We start from the raw sequence: 21,661 nt of genomic DNA, 5'->3' as shown, positions 1-21,661 counted from the left end.
TGATTTTCTGCAGACAGACAAGGTGTAACAAGAGCGTGTTAAACTGAAATGCCTACAAAACTTGCCATTGCAAGCATCTTAACTGGCTCAACGGTGAAAACAGGCAAAAAAGCCAGGAGAGGCACCACGTTAGTTACTCCACATTCTTTCTTAACGTAACACTGCAGCATGCAACCTAACACATCCCCCTAAAGGGTCTGAAAGTCTTATTCAGCCCTCTAATGAAGTAGTTCCTCATCCTCAACCAACAAAACACAGCTGCAACAAGGATTTTCCTCTCATTCCTTATAGCATATCTTATTACTCAGGGCCAACAACACCATGAAAAAGCCACAAAAGACCATGCTTTTTGTCATTAATATGATCTTTAATAAATGAAATAATGCACCATTTTACAGCAAGCTTTTTCTTTTAGACCTAAAGAATAGCCTTTTAAATGTTCTTGTCCAATGTCTCTGTATCAATACAATCTCTTTATTTAGGTTTATATATAACAAAACAATTCTTACAAGTATTCATAGAAAACTCTGTAGTGGCTTTAAACAATGTCAGCTTTCATAGTGGCATCCACAGATGATTAAAAACCAAAAATTAGCTTTTTACTTCATACTCACACTGTTCCATGAAACACAACTTATACAGCATAGCAAGGGTACTGGGAAGCTTATGCAAAAGAAATAACTGAAAGCAATTATTTATAAATTCATACATGATATTTCCTCAGTCATTCGAGAGAAAAAACAAAAACACCCATTAACAAAAGGGTTCTCCATATTCTAGGGTTTCTCCCCCTTTTCCCCAGAAAAGCTCGCTCAGAAAGTAATGCTCTTACAGTCTTTCATAAGGAAAATGGCAGTTTCACAACTCATTTTGGCTTCTACAAAAGACCAAATCCTAGAAATCAGTCTTTATCATGTTCACTTTCTTCTTGAACTGTATTTGGGGGGGAAATAATCAACAGTGATTGTAAAATATGTTTTCCAGCTTATATAAATGTGAATAGAGCACACTTTAGAGACAAAAAGCAGACAAGAAACATTACATACAAACCTTTTTAAATACATTTCAACAGTGTGAGAGAGGAGTCACAAATCAGGAAATTCAAAAGTGACAAATGAAAGTCAGCTAGAACTTGAACTTGCCTGTTTCTTTGTTCTTGTGACTTTTTACAAACTAAAGAAACATTAGCTACTTTATTTCCTTTTGAATAAACAAGATTGAAGTGTGATACTTCATGATACAGTTCTGAAGCACAAAAAAAAAAAGTGAATCAAGTGCTCTAGAAAAAACTCACATTTTTCCTCTCTTAAAAAAAGAAAAAGGTAACGGGCTACAAAAATTTACTTTTAGGAGACCTTGAAACTAGGAAGCTATAAAGGCTAATTATCTTTGCTTTAATGTAGTTACCAGGCAAGACGCTACGACCCGGATATGCATGTGTGCTCCTGTAATGTATCTGCAGAAGCCTGCATGAAATTTGAAGAAATCCCTCCTTACTGTGACGGTTACTGCATCTGTTGCAGCATGACATATGCATTGAAGTTAACCAACCGACTTGCAAATATACATACCTGCCAACCAATAGGCTTTTAAAAATATCTGACAATTACATTATAAGTTAACGTAACTCTCACTACTTCCTGCTTATTATGCACATATGTATATTAAACCACAGTGAAATAAATAGACATGGCCATAAAAAGTAATTCATATTAGTAATGCACCACAGCAGCCACTAACTCAGACCTGCATGAAGCCCACATCAACACAAAAGGGCTTTGGTATAAATGAGGATTTATCTTGAAACCTTCCACTCCCACTGGTGCAGTTACACTTCTTGACAATAACCACAGCTGCACCAGTACTGACCCGAGGCACCAGCTAACACCCCTCCAGACTCAGTAGCCAGTGCTTGCCCACGTCATCCCACATTCCATTGTAGCTTTCCCAGGGCTAATCCTCCTAAAAGGTTTTTAAAACCACTGCTAGCAGAACCCAATCCTCCTTTGCTCATAACCCACGGCAGACTCCTCTTTGATGTCAAGGGCATTCGGCTCAAGCCGATCAAATGGTGACTTCTTCAGACACACTTGTGCCAAGCAGAACTCCCACTGTGATTTGCAGGAGTGCCTAACCCTGTTATCTGCAGAAGTGTAAGTTCTGCCACCAATTTCAGTCTGTAAAGGAGAAACCTCAAAATGGGATTTCTGATTTGTTACTATTTCACATCAAAACTGAACCTACTGTGTGAACCTGTGTAAGCAGGATCAAAAAAGGGATGTATTTCATAGAATCAATATAGAAGCCTAAAACGTTATTTGATTTAAAGGACTATAAAATACTATGTTTAAACCACACACATAACTATAGCTACTACATAAAAAAGCTTTGTGAAAATTATCATGTATTAAGTATTTTGAGTTATTTTTTTGATCTTTAGAGGAGGTACCTTAAATTAGTCAGCTTCAGATAAAGTTTCTTGTGTGCATTCCCAGCTTTCTCTTTCTCTCTGTGTCATAAATTCATTCTGCCTAACAAGTCTGTTATGGGAGATCTAACGCTACTGAATTATGTGTCACAGTCTGATCCCAATTTTACTGTGATGCACTAAAGACAACTTAAAAATGGCATATGAAAAAGAACATTATACGTGCTACCAGTGCTACCATCTGATGCTTTAACTCAGAGATTTAATCCTGGAATTTATGCACAACGTACATATTAATCTAAATACAGAGTTTACATAAAAATGTATATATATTTGGCTTCACTGCAATATATGTAGCTTTTAACACTGAGAAAAGCCTTAAAGCTGAACAAAAAGGAGTAAAATAAAAGGTTAATACATTTACCTGTTAAAATGTACAGTGGAAGATCAGGGAGAAAAATTATCCAAATTTATGGAAAATACTATGTTGTCCAGTCTATAATCCAGCTTCCATAGACTAATCAATCTCATTGCAATTCTCTTTGATAAGCTGCTCTAAGTTTTCCAGTTTCACATCAAGTCGTGCATATGCTACTGCACTCGGCAGTTATTATATTTCTGACTTCAAACCAGTCTACTTCAGCAATGGGATCTGCCATCAGTTTTATACAGCATAATTAATTTCTCTTGTACTGACTAAATATATGAATTTAACAATTCTCCCTAATTAGGCTGGAACTTCTATAATAGAACACATTAAGCAGAATGGCTGTGATGTTTTGAATATTCTTCATGAAGGAAAATTATCGTCTGAACATACTTAGTAATGTTATTCTAATTGACTTTTTTGTTAACATTTAAAAAAGAGACTATCATTAGAGCAAAATGCACTGAACACAAACTACGGCATACAAAATGTATACATATATAAAGTAACAATTAATTATTATTAAAATTGGCCCAATAATCTCTTGCATGTAAATACAGAACTCCTGTGTTCTCCTATCTGAGGCAGGTAGGATCAAAGACTGCTTTTAGAGAAAGCTGACAGGTAGGAAGATACATACTTTCTAAACATATTTATAAGGTGGGATTTGTTTTGTTTGTTTTGTTTGTTTCATGAAGCTTGCCAGCACCCATCTTGCATTGTTTTTTTTGTCCCCAGTGCACTGAAAAAAAAAAAAAAAAGAAGCTATGTTGCCTTTGAAAACAAGGTAATTTTCTAAATGGAAACCAGACAAAAATGAACTGTAGTTAGAAAGCAAAACACAACCAGACATGTTACTGGTTTCTGAGACTATTCTAATGATGACAATATCAATTGCTTTTCTTTTAAATTAGGAATTCCTTTACCTTCAGCTGTGCCATTTAAGTGCATCTTGCAGTTTTGAGAAAGGCTTTTTTAATACTAAATGTTTAGCACGTGAAACTATAAAGCATTATAAGCAAATTCAGGAGAAGTATTGCAGGTAATCTGACTTGTAAATATCATTTTTAGAAGAAAATAATTCTGACTATGAGGCATGTCTGTTTCAATGATTAGAATTCACGTTCTAAAAACCATTTTGTGTTGGTGAGTATCTCTAGTATAGGAAATGGAAAAAGCGACAATGAATTAACCTAAGCAACTCTTCTGGCTTCTGCTAGCCTAAAACCAAGAATATTTTGGATTTTGGCTTATATATACAAACATCACAAATGTTTGCTCTAACATTTTACTTGAATTACACATTATAAATTACCATAGCAAATATTCTACTGTTGCCTATTTGACAGTGGCACAATTCATAGATATTTACACTATCATTCTATTTTCATTTTGCTATATTTATCTTGCCTGTGATAGATATATGAGAAATTGATAGAAAATTATCAACTTTCATCACTATCCTTTTTTCTTAAAAAAGAAGCAAACACAAAGAAATAAAACACATTTGTCTCCCCCGATTATAGTACATTTACCCACTTGTCTGATCAGTAGAATTCGCTCTCTTACATGTATTTCATTTGGCTAAGGATGGTTCCCCATAGTATGAGATATAGTTCATTTAACTTCCAGAGAAGTATTCTATGGGGGTTGGATTATGTATTGTGAGCAAAAAGAGGACATTACTGAATGTATCAGTAAAACAAAATTGCTGATCTGACCTCATCTAGCTGTGCAGAATTACAGTAGCTTGGTACCTGCTTCAAAGTTTGTTTTGACTGACATTTAAAAAGAAATAGTTTTTCTCTATTTAATCTATAGGGTATTTTATGATAAAGTACATATTTCTATCATGTTATAAATTATATTTATCCATGGTAGACTGCAAAGCTACTACTTTCTACTACTTATAATTCATCCCAAAGGCCTTCCAGCAAGCAACAGAAATAGATGAAGGAAAAGAAATGGTTAAGTTTACTTTAAGAATGTTTAAGGAAAACTGCAGAAGAACATCTTCTACTGAGCACAAAAAAGTTGGATTTCTTACAAAGGACTGGCCTGAAAAGAAAGGCTAGAAGACTGGTGCAAATCTGTTTTAGAAGAAAGAACCAGCAGTTAGAGCAAATAACTGTTCTCTCCCCAGAGTGTTTCAAGTTAGATAAGAGTGTCCTAAATACGCTTTCCAGAGCACATTCTGAAATGCTGAAGGAAGATACATGCAAGGCAAAGCAAAAAGTCATTGAGAAAGGAGTGAAGCATCTTCAAAATGTGTGATACAGCAGCCATCACAAAACTATATTGTACTTCAAATGGAGACTCAAAGGAGGCCAAAAGAGAAGATAATCACAACCAAAATGATGAATAGAATGCCAAAAATTCTGATTCAAGTCTTGAAATCCAGCTGAGCAACTGGCAGGTTTTCAACATCAGGGACATAAGATTGCAGCAGATGAGAAGCCGGAGAGCGGATTAAAAGTAAAACCAGAGAAAGGCTCTATTTTTTAAGTGGGGAGATATAATTGAGTATTTATACAGGCAGATAACAGAATTACACCTCAGAGATGAAAGGTACTGCTTGAACTGGTGCTTAAAGAACATAGGGAGCCCAAAACATGTCTCATGGCTTGTATTTCTACAACTACACTTCATTAAAGTGTGGATTTAGAGTTATCTCTTGGAGATATCTAAAAGAATCTAAGAAACATTAAGAAGCAATAGAACAGCAAATCATAGCAATCAAGCATAAATGAAGGAGTATGGGAAATGGCAAGAATCAGACGTAGCTAGGCATATATTATTCTAGTTTTATCATCAGATACAGAAGACTGGCAAAGTTTACCTCAGGGAGAAAAAAATAATATAACATCAAGGAAACAAATGAGCTTGAAAGCCTGAAGCATCTATTTCAGCCAGCTGAAAGGAGATGGGCTGGAGGAGGCAATTGTTACTGACAGTATCCTGCCATGGGAGTTTGGCAGGTGGACTGAATAGATTTTCTTTCTTTGAACATCACCAGTTTTCAGATAAAGTGATAAAACTTTACTGGGTACCAAAGACTGATGTGTGTGACAATTTTTTTATCTAAATAGTTTTTACTCAAATGTTTTAAATCAGAAAGAGTGTTTCTCAGATGGAGGATAATTCTTAGGCAGAAGGAGGTCCTGAACAATAGGGAAATTAGTTTTCTTTCAGTAGACAGTAAAAACAATAATTCTAAAAAGAGATAAGGTTTACTTGAGATGGTGAAAATACTGTTTACTTCAATAGACTTTACACTCTTGTTCACCGACACCTAAAATCAATGTGCTGCAAACTGAAAAAAGGAAGGGTCTAAGCAGAGAGTGAAGAAAAACCCCAGTCACCCCTGCAAAAACTCATAACCATGGATTTTAAAAGCATGCAATAAATTTTAGCATGATGAATGAGGGTCTCTAAAAACTCTGAGGGGAGGACAAGTTTCAACTCAACTCAGCAACAACAGTCAATTAGGATGCACCTAACTGATTAAGTAATCAGGCTGATTCTACCCCAGACTGCCTGTAAGAAGGTAAATCAGGAAAGATTGACTCATCACAAAACTGTTTTGTGCCAAATAAGACTCCTGATTTTTCCTTTGTGTAAACAAAATAAGTTCACAACTTATCTTCGCTAGAGCTTTTAAATATGGTAGTTATTCATATGTGTTTTTCAGTGTACACACCATTAGCGATCAAAATAAGGTTTTACATAAATAGAGAGGATGAAACTGCGCACAAAGTAAAATGGAAGAAGTGGCTGACATTGTTTCCTTACATTTGTTCAACATTTTGTTGCTAGGAACTTCACACCCTGGCATCTACAATGGTAAAGGAACCATGTTTTGATTTGGAAAGATCAAAGGAAAGGTACTGAGCTCAGATTTTTTTGTGTGTGTTCCTTTTCAAAAGCTCTTTCAAGTTGGGGAAAACCCATGCATTGTCACCTCAGAGCACAATGTGATATAGGCAGCTGCTTCAAGCTGGCTACAGTCTGCGAAGGCTGCTCAACTGTCAGGGAAAAATTAACAATTACAAAAAGGGGAACATGTGGCAGTTTTAGAAACACTTTTCAATATGCATACTGTGAACTATAGACTATTGCACATTTCAACATGACAAGAAAAATAGGGAGTTCAAAAGAGAATACACTTTGTAACATAGAAATATACAGACTAGCTTGTGCACAGAAATCAAACTATGGTTACAAGTCACCACTGCAGTCAAACCTGTCTTATAGTCTGCTTATGATCTTAGTGACCTTAAGAAACTGGTCCAAACTGATTATGAGCAATACTTTTTTTTGTTACTTTTTTTAAAAAAATATTTTGAGACCACATTTTCGATACACATATATATATTCAGTGGTCAAAACAGACAGACTTAACTTTAGCGATATGAAACAAAAGTGCAAAAACCATTCAAAAAATAAAACAAAATAAAAAAATATGGAAGCATAAGCTAAAAATTTTCTGCATAGCTGAAATCTATTTAAAGCGAGTCCTTGGTAGGGGTTGCTGACAGGAGGAGAAAGCAGGTTTTTTTAAAATATCTTCTGCATGTTTGGTTCAAATAACACAAAAAAAGGTCATTTGTTGACTTCTGAAGTATTTCACAGGCAGTTCACTCCCGTGTCCTTAGATACCATGGTGGTGGCAGTGCCTCCTTCTGCAAGGTAAACGGCGGTGCTGGACTTGGAGGGGCCAGCCCGCTCGCTGCCATTGTTGTTGACCTCACAGTGCAGCGGCTCCGTAGAGATGACCCACGTTGAAGGACGCCACCTCTTCAGCGAGTACGGAGTTTTCACACGTTTCTTGATCTTTTCTCCTGAGCCCGATTTGCCATCCTGTGAGGAGTCACCTACTGAAGACAACCAAAAAAAAACACAACCAAAAAAAAATGCAAACAAAACCCAAAAACAGAGTAGAAGATAGTATTATGAGGAAGGTAAGATTAGACTGCAGAGTCCAGGGTTGTTACTCATGCAAAACAGAACAAAAGAACAAAATCTTATCACACAACAGCAACCGTGTGGCAGAGGCAGGACAGGCACATCAACTATAGTAGCTGCCACTAAAACAAGAGGTCAGATTCTGTTCTGTCAGAAATTACTTCAGTGAAGTAATTTGTGTTACCTTGAATGCACATTGGCATCAAACAGCAGAATCAGCATTTGACATTTGAGGGGCCTTTGCAATCATAGTATCTTATATTACCTGTAATGGGAGGTACAAAAACATATCGCTACTACAGGATGCCAAAGGCTAATAACATCATTAAATCATAAGTCTCCTTCACCTGGCAAAGCATTTCACCTGAAGATGAAATGGTCCATTCTTTGTTAAGATCTTAAGTTGGGATTGGGCATATTGGTTTGCAAAACTGGCAAAACCAACTTTAATCAGGGCACAATTTCAGCGGTAGTAATCTGATTGTTAAAAAACTTTCCATTTATGTAACCTTCAAACTCTTTACTTAACCATCAATTAAGGAAAGCTACTGCATTCATCTGTTTTTCTTTACCTCAATAAGATTTCAACTCAAGTCAACATGTTAAGACAACAATTAAGGTTTCCTACTTAAAAGGAAGGCTTAAAACATTCAATATTGAATATTCAACTACCTTTCTTGAAAGATCCTTTCTGGTTTGTTTCTAAACTTTATCTTTCCACAGATGCTTGGCACCTACTTTCATTTCACTACTATGTCAGCCTCTGTCTAAACATAGTCAGAGGTTTGCAAGCACCTTTCAAAGACTACAGTGCATTCTGGAAACATGTTCTCTTTAAAATGCACACTAGGAGCAACCAACAGCCCCAACAGGCCCAAAGTCAAACTCAAGAGCATGTACCTAATTGAACAATAACTACATGATTACATTTTTCCTGTAAAAAGAAAAGCCCCATTGTAACCACTTAGATCTTTGGCTCTAAAACTCTTAATGCTGTTACTCTGAGGAGGCTATTAAATCAATTAATTCTCTAACCACTTTGATGAATTTTTACATTTATACATGGTAAACTGACAAAGGGTTGCTATAATTGTTGAAGTTCAGATAGTAAAGTAGAAAATTCCTGACCCTCCATCTAGGCTGGGCTAATACAGTAAAATCACTTGCTTTAAAAGTAACACAGCATGTAAGTATTTATTATAATAAATTACTTAAATCAAGGGATCCTAGAGACAATCACTCTTAAGAGAACATGGAAAAATAAGGAAAAGGAAGTATAATGTGCCCCTGAAGGAAGAAATAGGAAACTTCTTCAATATGCTTTACACCTGCCAAGGTTGGTGCCTTGCAAGGATTAATGAGTTAGAAATTATTCCCTTCCTAGAGTCAGAGTAGACAGGTTATAAAGGGATAGATTTGTTCAATGTATATGGAAGCAAGATAGTGACCTAATGTGCTGGAGTTGATGTAGACAGGACTTCAATCCAGAAGACTGAAATTAAATTTATATGGGATTTAGTAAGTATCCTTTGAGGAGGGACAGGTGAGAAAGAATTTTCTATTCAGGCACATATATATAAAGTAGGAAGGTGTCAGGGAAACTGTTCAAGTCCTGCAAGCACTTACACTGCATACTACTGCTATCCAAACTACTTGTGGCTGATAGATCCAGCGAATTAGGCCTCTGTGCTCTTCTAGTCTGGGTCTGCCCAGGATTTCTCACTATGTTCTGGATAGTGACTGTGGTGGTGTCTTGCACTGGACACGGATTACTGTTGTTATTATTGGCGTTTGTGCGGCCATTATCCTGTGGTCGCTCTCTCCTGTCAACAAGGCGGTCCAGTACACTTTCATCATGGCCAACCTGCTGCTCCCGCCTCAACAAGGGTTCATGCTCATCAGGACTTGAATTAATATTCAGCCGAATATCCTCTCCACTGAACTGGTTCTGAAGCATTTCCTGTGCCCTCTGCGCTACTGAACTGGCTGTCTGGCCAGTCAGCACCGTGCCGTTGGCATATTGGGTTGTGGCAGCATGAGAGTTTATGCTGTGGCTTCTCCCAGCCACTCCATTCATAGTAACTGTCACGACATGAGGTTCTGCAGCATTGATAGTGTTCATCTTGGCAACACCTGTTTCCACTTGCTTCAAGTTTGATTTGTGCTTGCCACCAAATTTTAACCGTGGCTCCTTTGTTGAATTTTTGGTGTTTAGGAGGAGGCTAGTAGGCCTCTTTGGAAGGTTCTGTTGCTTGGGTAGAGGATACACCTGAGTAGATGGGACATCTGGAATTAAACACGCTTGACCATTGCCAGCTTGTGTGAAGTCCTGTTGTCCTGTCACCTCTACTGCTAGTTTTATCAGCGGATAAAGCAAGCTGGAACTAGTGCTGCTGAGTGGATCTGGCCCGCTAAACTGCTTAAGTGAATGTTCCATCAGATTCTCATCAGAGCTTTCTTTCAGGTTCTTATCCACTTCTTTTGGATCCAATTTATTTGTTTCTAAGTCCTCCTCTGTTAGCTGGAGACAAACAGGGGTGGGCCCACCTGGCTGCATGACATTTGTAGTATGTAAGTTTGTTTCATCCGAATAAGGCATTTCAGATATGGTGGTCATGCCAATGCTAGGAGTGAGGCCAGTTGTATTGGTAGTGGTAGTATTGGTGGACAAACTGGTGACACTTGTCTCAGGACTAGGGATGCGAGCTTGTGCCTGTTGCCGCTCATAGTTAATGGAGTTTCTGTTCTTTTCCCCTGAAGTCAGTGGTGTAGTGGACATTGAATGTTCAGAAGAAATGTTCTTCACTATGCTGTCAGTGTGGTGGATTGAATCTTCAATGTAGGAAGAGGAAGAGTAATCTGGATATGGCCTTATCTTTGATACACGCCTATGATGTGACAGATTCCTTTAAGAAAAAATAAGTGACATTAAGATCATATATGTAAAAATCACCTCATAACATCTCTCATTTAAGAGAAGGGAATGTCTCTCTGTTTCTTTCCACGCATAAACTATGGACAGACACAGTACAATCTGTGATCTTCCAGTAACTGCCTTGAAAAATCCATGGTAGCAGAAAATTGGTTTTACTAGAACAGCAATTTTGTCAAAGATGTTATTTATATAACACAGTCAATAACAGTAATTTTCTTCTAATTGCCCAATATGCTGCTTGTCCAGTTCACTGCTAAGGTACTACTCTAGTTGCAGAGAAGTGATGCTGAAGAAGGGCTCAAGAACTCATCACACAAGATGGATAAAGAAAGTGATACTGGGACAAAGTCACAAGGTGCTAAACCATGCAAAATCTATTATTTTCACAATTTGGGTATTCTACAACTTGAATGGAGGTTTTTTTCATGACAATAAAGACTGTCATATACAGCAAAATTACTCTCCTCTCAAATCCAGACCTCTAGAGTATACTACTAAGCACCAGAGTCAGTTCTGCAAATTCTCACTCCCTCTGGATCATATACAAGCAGCAAATGCACGGCACTTCTCTCCCTGGGGTCACAATAATGATGACTAAAAACAATGGCCCAGCAGTTCTTTAACTGAAAAGCTAAAGGTCTGAGACTCAGTGATTTCCTGATCTCATGTTGCCTGCAAATTCAGTTTTTAGCAGAACACTTTAAACAGAAGTTTTATGCATCACTTACCAAACATCCTTAAAGACCACAATCACTTCCTATCATTGCAAGCCTGTTCAGACAGTTTGCCTAAGTTCAGTTTGAAAGGCCCCTCTATGAGAAGCACAGTTGTTTACACAAAACATGCCTGAATTCTGAGGACACACGGGAGATCTTAAGAACACAAGCAATCAGGATTGTATCACACTACACCTGTATGTAGTCTACCTCACAAAACACACACACTTCCTGGGTACCAAAACACTCAAGCTGGCAGCATGCTCTAGCTTCCTTCCTGGAGTGAGCCGAGCATTGCATTGGCCATTTGCTGCTGACTAAAACTAAATGTTTTCTCTTCTTACCGCTCATTTTGCATGGCAGTTGACATAGGGTTGACTGTTGGACTAACTGATTTATTCCTCTCCCAAATCATCATGAGTTCTGCCATCCTCTCCTCAGCACACTGTGCTGTTAGTCGAGCTTCAGCATCTTGATCCCAACAGTCTTCAATTGTTTCTTTAAGTGACCTCACAGCCTGCCAAGAGACAAACAAAATCCCTTTATAAATAATTATAAATAATAATATAATAATGATATATAATAATAATAAATATTTTAATAAAATTATTTTCCCTCTTATAATTTATAAAATTATATTCCCTTTATATTTAAATTGACTGGTTTATGACAGCATTCTGTATACATGAAAAGAGTCACGAACTGGTGAGAAACAGAAGATGCACAATTAACTTTGAAGCTACTTTAGTATATGCAGGACTAATATCATACCTCACACACACACCAACTGGGGAGACAATTACTTTGGAGAAGCTACATTCACAAGATCCACACAACCTTCAGCCAGCCCTCTGATGTACAAATGCACAGTTCACTCTCCCTGCCTTATGAAAGCTGTGTGGTAAGGATTGATGATGTACTGGAAATGGTGTCATTGTTATCCTCATAATTTAGCTAATGGTTTTTGCCTTACTTCCCTGCACCATATGCAAATGACATGGCTTTGTTCATTTCATCATTATTTTCATCCTCTCTTCACTACTGTGCACAACCAAACGCCTCATAAATATCAGTGAATTTGTCTGCACTGTGGGAGCAGATTATTGTTGTCCTTGTTTTACAGATGGAGAAAAAGAAACAGACACGGTTTCCTGGGATCACACTGGGGATGAATAGTGCAGTCAGGATTAGAGCTCAAGACCTCCAAAATGTGCTGCCATATGGCCAGAGACCTGGAGAGGAGACAACTGAAATTATGAGCACTTCTGCTCCCATTGCATCTTGAGTACAAAAACCAGGCAGACATTTATGGGCCCCTGGCTACCAATCTGTGGCCTGTGGATAGGATATGGCTTGCCAGAGCAGCTCACATCTACAGTCTATCTTTAACCTCTCCAGTACCAATGTCTATGTACAATCTCAGCTCAGCAATAAGGTATTCAGTGGATCCTGATGATTGCCTCTGTGCCAGAACTGCCTTGCTCACTTCTGGCAGCGAGAGCCAGGACTAGCTTTGCATGCCAGCCAAGAGCTCATCACCCACAGAGTGTGCTCCTGGCATCACTTGCAGCTGGCAAGTCACCTGCTGTTTAGTGATGTAGCTTCGGCTGCACAGGTGGGGATGAGCTCCCACACAAGCAAAGCTTTTTATCTCCGTTCCACAGAAAACCAAACAAGGGCCAAGCAACTACAGCCGTCTTAGCTGAGTGACGTGAGTCTAAAAGCACTTTCAGAGACAACAGGACAGTGTACTGGATCCATTTCCTCTCTCAGAATAAAAAGCCTTCATTCAGCTTTTAGGACTTGATATAGTGAAAACTGAGACATATCTAAGTCAGAGGAGGCTCACATCTCCTGTCTCGCCTCTTTGTACTCCTACAGGTTTCATCAGCAGTAAATTTAACTAGAGTTTAATTAATAATCTCTCTTCTAGCAGATTCTTTTCTTTCGACGTATTAAGGAGCACAGTCATGACTGTTGACAAAATCGAAGTTCTAAAGCGTCACATTTACCACACTAATGTATTTTCTATTGCTTTCAGGTTCAAGGAGATCTATACTAAAATACACTATTTAGAAGTTCTAGCATTCATGAAAAGGATAGAAACAACAGGACGTCTGCATTATTCTTTTAATATCCTTCAGTCCTGACCTTTGAAGTCAGGCTTGGGACCTGCTTCAGCAAATGGACAAGATTGTTGTTCCAACTCAGTCTATAGCCCTTTAATTATTTTACGCATGTCATCTGCTCAGATTATTGATTTCCTCTGTGAAAAAACATTGTGCTAATCAACATCTGGATCGTTAATGTTGAAGAAACAGACTCAGACTGCATAGGTAACAAATTTAGGTTTCCACATCTTTTGAGTGACTTAATTATGTGACCAAAAAAAAAAATCCATTGCTTTTTTTTTGCATTTCTCAAATGAAGAGAGTAAGTACATTTCTCTAATAGGTGAATTTGTATTAAAGTGTTACAACGCACCATGTCCACAGAGCTTTACATAACAAAAGACTTTTATCCCAAGAGGGACAGGAGGTTACAATCCATCCTTAGAGCTGAACTTATAATTTTTATTATTCTGAATTTTTGCCATAAAAAAAAAGTGACCACACAAAGAATGTGTTAGTTTAAATATGGGGATGATTACTAGCTCAGTGTCTAATAATGCTGGGGTCTATCAGTTTGTTAGAACATAAAGTTTAAAATGGTAGCCTGCAAAACAAAACAAACTTTCTTGAACTTTTTTAGTTATAACTCTCTTCAAAAACAGCTGTCAGGCTTGGTTCTTCCAGCACATTTGCCAACATGGCTATACAGTAAAAACAGTTGGCTACTTGATTTCCTATATAGTTTGGTCATGGATTTTTTTTTTCCCCATCATTCCACTTCCCCAAGACTGGATGGCCAAAATAAGAGAACCTCTCGATGAAGCTCTTAGCTGAATTATAACATGTTTTACAGGATTGTTAATACTGGAGGCTATGCTCCTCCCTGAAATCAGTTTCATACATATTTACAAGTATCAGCACAAATGAGGCCTTCGGCTCCCCATTATCTGCACAGTAGCTGTATACTTATCAACTAGTAAAGTCTCTATAGATTGAATAGCCTAGTTTCAGTAAGGGAATAACTAGAAATATCTTTTAAAGTACGAGTCACACATGTCATTTTCATACTTGCCATCAAGCTATTTAACTTCAACAAGTTACCATCTACCTGGTGGGTCCCAGTAACTGTTGGAATAAAAGACAAGCACCCCATTAAGCAAAGGGGATTTGCATTACCTCACCTTTGCTGCAAATGAAAGCAAGCACACAGGCTCTTACCAGAGTTCAGCTGTCTTCCCCTAACTTGTTGGCCTGCAGTAGGAAGCAAAGCTCTAAGCCAAGCTATGCTATTTCAGAACATCATTACTGGGTTTATAGTCTTGAAAATAAAAATTGCAGATCAAATTCAGCTATATAAAATCTATAATGTAGTTATAATGAAATGATTGCTAGAATCTGTAGTCCGTGTGAATTCTGAGGACTACACAACTTCAAAAAAAAATTATTCCACAGACTTTTACTTTTGGAAGAATATATCTACATTTTTGCCAACTATTTAGAGTGTTATTATTTTATAAGATGTCAAAAGGCATAAAATGCCTTTACATTTCTGATCCAGCATACAGAGATCATATGAGCACTTCATGCATAATACTACAGATACTGTCTAACAATTACTATAACAAGTTATCTTCCATGTATCATGCTGCAGCATCTGATAATAATCACAGTACTTTTTCTGAAAAGAAATCTAGCTTCCATGTCAATTTTTTTTTTTAAAAACTGAATTCAGTATTTAAGAAATCTGGACACAAGCAGCTCCCAATCTTCAAATACTAATGAACAACAAAAAACCAAACAGCCGTCCCCCTCCAATTTATTTTAAAAATTGCTTTTAAGAAGTGACTATACCCTATGGCTGGTAAATGCCAGAATATTTAAAAAAAACCAACAATCTCACCAGGCTGTTCTCCTTCCATGCTTCTGGGAATTTTGGTCTCTGCTTTTCTCTAGACACCAAGACTTGCATATCTTCAAAAGTGGGATGGTTTCCAACTTCCGTCTGGAAAGCCATCTGGTACTCTGGCACAGATTCCCCTGTTAGCGAAAGAAAGAAAGAAAAAAAAAATAATAATCACAGATTAAAAAGCTGAGCAAGGGCTTTCAGGTGATTACAGGTAGTATCAAAGCTGCTGTCTATTGAGATCTCCACTTTCTTCCAAAGTTTAACTTCACAAAAAAAGCTGAATTAACTGCAATGAATAAAGTATTGCTCAGCAGCCTCTCATACTTTCCTGGTTGAGTGGCACATTCAGAATGTCTTAGAGACTGAGGATGACACCTAATTTCTGTGAAATGTTAGTGACTGAATATATACATGTATGTCAATTGGGAGGAAGCCCAGTGAGATTACATGCCTCTGCACATAAAGTACAGCTGTTTAACACAGAGAATGCTGCAGGTCAATTAACTCTATCTGCTCTATCTTGGGAAGAAAGTGGTGGTTGTTATACAATACCATGTGTTTAATTTTAAAACTCTACTTCCTCCTGGTTTGTGTTACAGATATGGAGGATTTCCCTGAATTTTTAATGTTATTAGTATAAATAAAAGTACAGATGACTAAAGGCCACATTAACTCACAGCACTTTCCCATCCACTCTTTCATAAGGAAAGTCTGAAAGACACTTCAGGCACTTCTATCAGTTCTAGGAACTGAAAGTAATGTCTTTGCCCTCATCTCAACTCAGTGTTTGTAAACTCTTGACATAATAATAGTGCTCAAATTGCATTTACCATGAGGCCTGCAAACTGCTTAAACAGGTAATGTCTTTCAGCATGAACTATGCCCTTCGCTCAAATACATTATATTGACAACAATCATCTTGAACACTAGATGGCATCGACTCAACGGCAAAAACAATTGAGATAATTGTTTCCCTTCCTCACTTTAAAAACCTACGGCTAGAGAGCAGTTTTGGTTGTTGGTACCACCTTCTACCCTTGTGTTTTTTTCCAGTTCTTTTGGTTACCTGGGAAGAGGTCTGTACATCTCATAAATATCTCCCAGTAGATAAGGCCTAGCGCATACATATCTACTTGTTTCAAAGCAGATTCACAGTCCCTCAAGTTCACTGCTCCTTCAAGCACTTCTGGGGCCATATAGCGAATTGTACCAACCTGGAAAAACACAAATTTTCCAAATTCAGTTTATTATGGAGATAGAATTTTTTTTAAACATCCTACTTGGTTTGACATTTTCCACACTTATGGAAAATGCAAATCTCTTCTAATCAATGTCTTCAGCTTCTAGACTCTTACCAGGAGCCTAGTCATAACAAAACCATTTCACCTACTCTGTCAGGTTTTGTATGTATCAAAACAAAATAAATTTTGTCCCTTACTCAATGTTCTCATGTGCAATAAAATACCACAGAAATGTTTATTTTTCCTGAAATTACTCTGTTATACACCAAGCTAGGTATCCATCATAACAAAAGAGGATGCTGCTGAACAAGGAACCTGTTTTTCTTTATTCCTGGATTATCAAGGTAATGTAGTGCTCTGCTACATCTTCCATGGTCAAAGGTTATTAACAGCTTTGGAAGACATCTGTTTGTTTTCACTAGGACACATGTTAGATTAGAGTAATCACTCATCAGCACTTGTAGGACAGTGTTCCATATTCCAGCACTTCAGTGGTTTCCCTAATTCACAAGAACCTGTGCACTAGGTATGGTTAATGTAGCACCTGCTTTCTAAGGGTGAGTAGCACTGCAAAACACATACTTTGAATGTATTGTAAAGGTTTTCTGTAAAAGCACAAAGACAAATATACCAAACCATTGGGGACTTCCATTCCTTTATTTAAAATAGTCTCACTGTATTTCAGTAGCCTATGTTCAAGTGTCAAGTGTATTTATGCTTTTACAAGAAGAAAACAACAACAACAAAACCCACTGTCTGAATCATAGCATCACAAAAAAGAAAGCTTAAGAAATCAGTTTCTTCTTCGTGTCCAGGATCTGTTCTAACCCACTTCTAGTAGATGTTTTCCCAATTTGTTCCTTAAATTCATAAAATGATGCAAATTCTATGGAGCCTTACTCGGCAGTCTATTCCAGACCTTGGCTCTACAGATTAGAAAGGTTTCTTCATAACTTTCCTTAATTTTCCTTCCTACAACATAACCCCGTTACCTCTTATCCTATACACATTGAATGCAAAGAACCTATTCCTTTCTCTTTGTAGCAGGTGTTTACATATTTGAAAATCTGTCTTTGTCTTTACTTCCCTAAATAACCATCATCCCTTCATCTTTTTCCACAAGGCACTCCTTCACGCATCCCCCGTTATCTTGTCCAACTTTCTCAGTTAATCCATGTGTTTCTATGTGCACTTACTCTCACAGATATACCCATCTGAAGTACAGAAAATTGCAGATAACACACAGAAATAGTTGGAGGATGTAGAATGTAGAAAAATTAACACCATTAACACCAAAAATACCAAAAGAGTGTTCGGTCTTCAGGTAATACTTACAGTATAAGACTGAAAGGACCTGTACCACATCATCACAAACAACATGGCAACCAAACTTACCTTGCATCTTCTCAAATCTCACACAGAAAATGCTAGGCTTGTTTTTGAGTGTTTTGAGAATAAAATCAGCTTCTCCCTAACAAGGTTTCAGACACTTGTCACCCATATTGCAGTACTTTCCCCTATCATGGTTTAGCAAGGAGCAGCTTTTGCTAAGTAATAGGTGGAGGAGGTTGCAGTGGAGACCAGGTAAGAAGTTCTTGGACTTTCCCCTGGCTCTTGGGTTCACACCCACCTCTGGCCCAGCTGGGCCAATATGGCGCCTCTGCGATCACTAGGGACGGGAATTTGAAGTGTTTGGGAGGAGGTGTAAGAGTGGTGCAAGATAGAGGTGACCATGGGGACTCCACAGTCAGAGAAGGAGGAGCACCAGACCAGAGACCCCTCTGCAACCCGTGGTGAGAGTGCAGGCTGTAACCCTGCAACCATGGAGGGCCATGGCAGGACTGAGAGCCACCAGCAGCTCCATGTGAGTGCACCCGGATGGGTGAGAGAATGTGTGAGGAGGTGGCCATGGTGCAGGCTGTGCTGGAGAGCCTGTGTGCTGCAGAGCAGACCCACACGAGAGGCAGAGAGGAGCTGCAGCCTTTGGGATGAATGAACGTCGAAGCAGCTCGTGCAGGCCTGCTCTGTGTGTGCACCATGCAGGTGCAGAGAGGACTGATGCTGAGCCCACCTGCCCTGAGGAGAGACAAATGGCAGAAACCATCAAGACTGACTGAAAACCCCATTCCCTGTCCCCCTGAGCCGTTCAGTGGGGGAGGAGGTAAAGACACTGGGATCAGGGCTCTGAGCCTGGGAAGAGGGGAGGGGTGGGGAGAAGATGGTCTTAAAGAGCTGGTTGTGCTCTTCATCATTGTACCCCTTTGTGCTGTTTTGTGTTGGTTGTGTTTTGGGGTTTTATGGTTATGTTTTAGTTGGTGTTGGATTAAATTATTTTCTGGTTTCTTCCCCAAGGGGAATAGCCTGGTCTGTTTTGTCTGGGACCATAAGTGGCAATTAAGCCCTCCCTGCCCTTTGGCCAGTCTCAGGTCTTTGTACTTTCTCAAGTCTCAGTACTTGAGGCTAATCATGGTCTTCTGTCCCCTGATGGGCCTAAACCATGACACTCCCTTACTGCACAACCTTAACATTCACCTTGTAACAACAGAAACAAGTATTTCTCTGTTACTTCCATACTAATTTGTCTTCCTTCATACACTGGTTTGTATTAATTTGTACTTACCTCACTAATGGCTGCATTATCTTCCTCACCTGGGCGTACCAGTCTGTTTCCAGTTAACTTCATGGAGAGTCCAAAATCACTAATTACACATGTTCCATCATTCTTTACCAGTACATTGCGGCTGTTCAAGTCACGATGGGATATTGCAGGTTTGTAATGGTCTATTTGGACATATGGAAGTGCTTGTTACTATTTGAGTAACTATTTGTTACTGTTTGAGAGCGTAAAAGAAGTGAGAGAACCCCATTATGTCTGCTCAGTTATTATAAACAGAACATCAACTTACATTTTAGAATGCTATCATTTTTACTTCTTTATAAGGAGCTCCACAGTATGTTATCTATAGAAAACTGACAGGCATTCAGAGTTCCACTTTATTTATACAATATATTAGGCTATTGCTATATAGGGTTTACTGTTTGCCAATAAGCATCTTTCCAAGGCATATTTCAGTATGATTTTGACAGAAGAGACATCGTGTACTTGAGCACAGACCTGCTGCCACAGCCCTGACAGCCATTCTAAATGTGTATATCAAATACAGCACCAACTATTTGCATGACTGGATTTTGTTGGACAAGAATCGTTCTATGATTCTATGATTCTGATTGGAATTGGCACCTATTCAGAAAATATGTAGACAATATTATTCCAGAGAGTCTGAATATGCTTATCCTGGAAAGGATCTGATCTTTTCTAATGAATAATAATAACAATCTCGGTTGTTCTTAGTTTATATGCAATTTATTTTGTTAGTAAAGCAGCCAGCACTGTGGAAACAGTTTTACTGTGGAATTTATTCTACTCCAGGAGTTCCTTCCTAACATTCATAGACTAGCCTATGGTTGTCTCCTATGGTTTGCATATTTTCTGGCTGCTAATGGACACACCTGTCTACATATTTGGGAATTATGAAATTATAACGATAGCTGCAATTTCAATGGCACATAGGAATACTGATTTAGCTATTTTCAGCCTTGCAGTTTTAACAGCATCTTCAGTTATCCTTCTTTGCTGGAGTTGATGCTTAACATTTGAGATGTATAGTTTGGAATTTTAATCCAAACATTAGTACCTTAATTAGGTGATGAATATGGCAGAACTAATTATACCATACTTGTGTTTACTGACAAAAAGCTACTGCTTCCATGCCAGGCCATATTCTGCAGCTTGATACAACACAGATCTCAGAATATCTGCTGTATAATCATGATACTTCAGCTGCTGAAATGCTGGCTAAAGCATGTAAGCAGAGATGTAAAGATATAAACCAATATGTTGCCACATCCAGTGACATCCACATAATCTAAAACACTTAAGAGTCCAGTAGTATCATTTACACACAACAAAGACTAGGCCCACATCCTTAGACAAAAATCAAGGGATATGATAAATGATAAATAAAACTACAGTGGACTTACAAGACTCAATTATTTCCTTTGTGTATACAGTTCTCACACAAACTAAAAGTTACTTTGATGATTTGTGTTTGAACTGCAAAAACAAACAGAACACCCCATCTGTTTGCTCTCTACTAGACAGACATCCAATGTTTCACGTCTTCAGTAATCTGTTGCCATGATACAGTAGCACTGCACAACTGCCTCTTCCTCTCGCCTTTCTCTAGGGCTCTGCTGGGTCTTACTCCATGTTTTCATACAAGCGTCACAGACGCAGCCCACAACACAGGATTGTTCAGAAGGAAAGAGCATAACAGAAGTTCTGATTCATCTCTATTTGCATTCATCATTTCCTACTCACCGTACTGTCATATAGAAAAAAAGAAAGGCAGGAAGCTACTACCAGACAGAAAAAAGTATATCTTGAACATCTTAGCAGCCCTTCCTGGCCTTACCTCCTCGAGGTAGCTCCGTGTGCAGATATGCCAAGCCCCTAGTTATGGAGTGAGCCAAACGACAAGAGCTCACCCAGTCACTTGTGTGGAGACTCAAATATTTGCACAAAGAACCCTAAACAAACAAACAAAAAATCTGGATTAAACTCATTGTCCAGTTGAGTAACTCAAGGTATTAAGGAGAGTCAGTTCTATTCATTGCTCCCGAAAGGTGGAATTCTGCAACTGCTTCGGTGTTTGCCCAGATGGTCCAAAACACAAGATTGGACCAAAGTTTCATTAATTTCTAGTGCTTTCATTTGACTTACCTAAAGAAGTGGAACAGAATTTTTTTCACAAAATAATAGGGATTGCCTTTAGGAATAATGATATTAATTATAAAACAAGAGCAAAGCATGCTCTTGATTTTTTTTTTTTATTCTGAAAAAGTCTTATTAAACAACAGAAGAAAGGAAAC

The 21,661-nt window shown here is 38.2% G+C and overlaps 1 protein-coding gene across 2 annotated transcripts in view; it reads right to left on the bottom strand.

Moving 5' to 3' along the window:
* Positions 1 to 357: 357 nt before the first annotated feature.
* Positions 358 to 21,661, bottom strand: part of BMPR2 (bone morphogenetic protein receptor type 2) — a 115,693-nt gene continuing 94,389 nt past the window's right edge. For both annotated transcript variants that reach the window (XM_062002152.1, XM_062002153.1), the window contains 7 exons: positions 21,205 to 21,319; positions 19,350 to 19,510; positions 16,555 to 16,702; positions 15,483 to 15,619; positions 11,816 to 11,988; positions 9,447 to 10,726; positions 358 to 7,732 (listed from right to left, as the gene is read on the bottom strand). In XM_062002152.1, the coding sequence (XP_061858136.1) occupies positions 7,482 to 7,732; positions 9,447 to 10,726; positions 11,816 to 11,988; positions 15,483 to 15,619; positions 16,555 to 16,702; positions 19,350 to 19,510; positions 21,205 to 21,319 (2,265 nt within the window). In that variant the 3' untranslated portion in view covers positions 358 to 7,481. The remainder of the gene's footprint in view (positions 7,733 to 9,446; positions 10,727 to 11,815; positions 11,989 to 15,482; positions 15,620 to 16,554; positions 16,703 to 19,349; positions 19,511 to 21,204; positions 21,320 to 21,661) is intronic.

The sequence above is a fragment of the Colius striatus genome, chromosome 9 (assembly GCF_028858725.1).
Source record: "Colius striatus isolate bColStr4 chromosome 9, bColStr4.1.hap1, whole genome shotgun sequence".
Classification (NCBI taxonomy): domain Eukaryota; kingdom Metazoa; phylum Chordata; class Aves; order Coliiformes; family Coliidae; genus Colius; species Colius striatus.
Note: the sequence above shows the minus strand (reverse complement) of the source record. Positions and strands in the feature narration are given on the sequence as shown.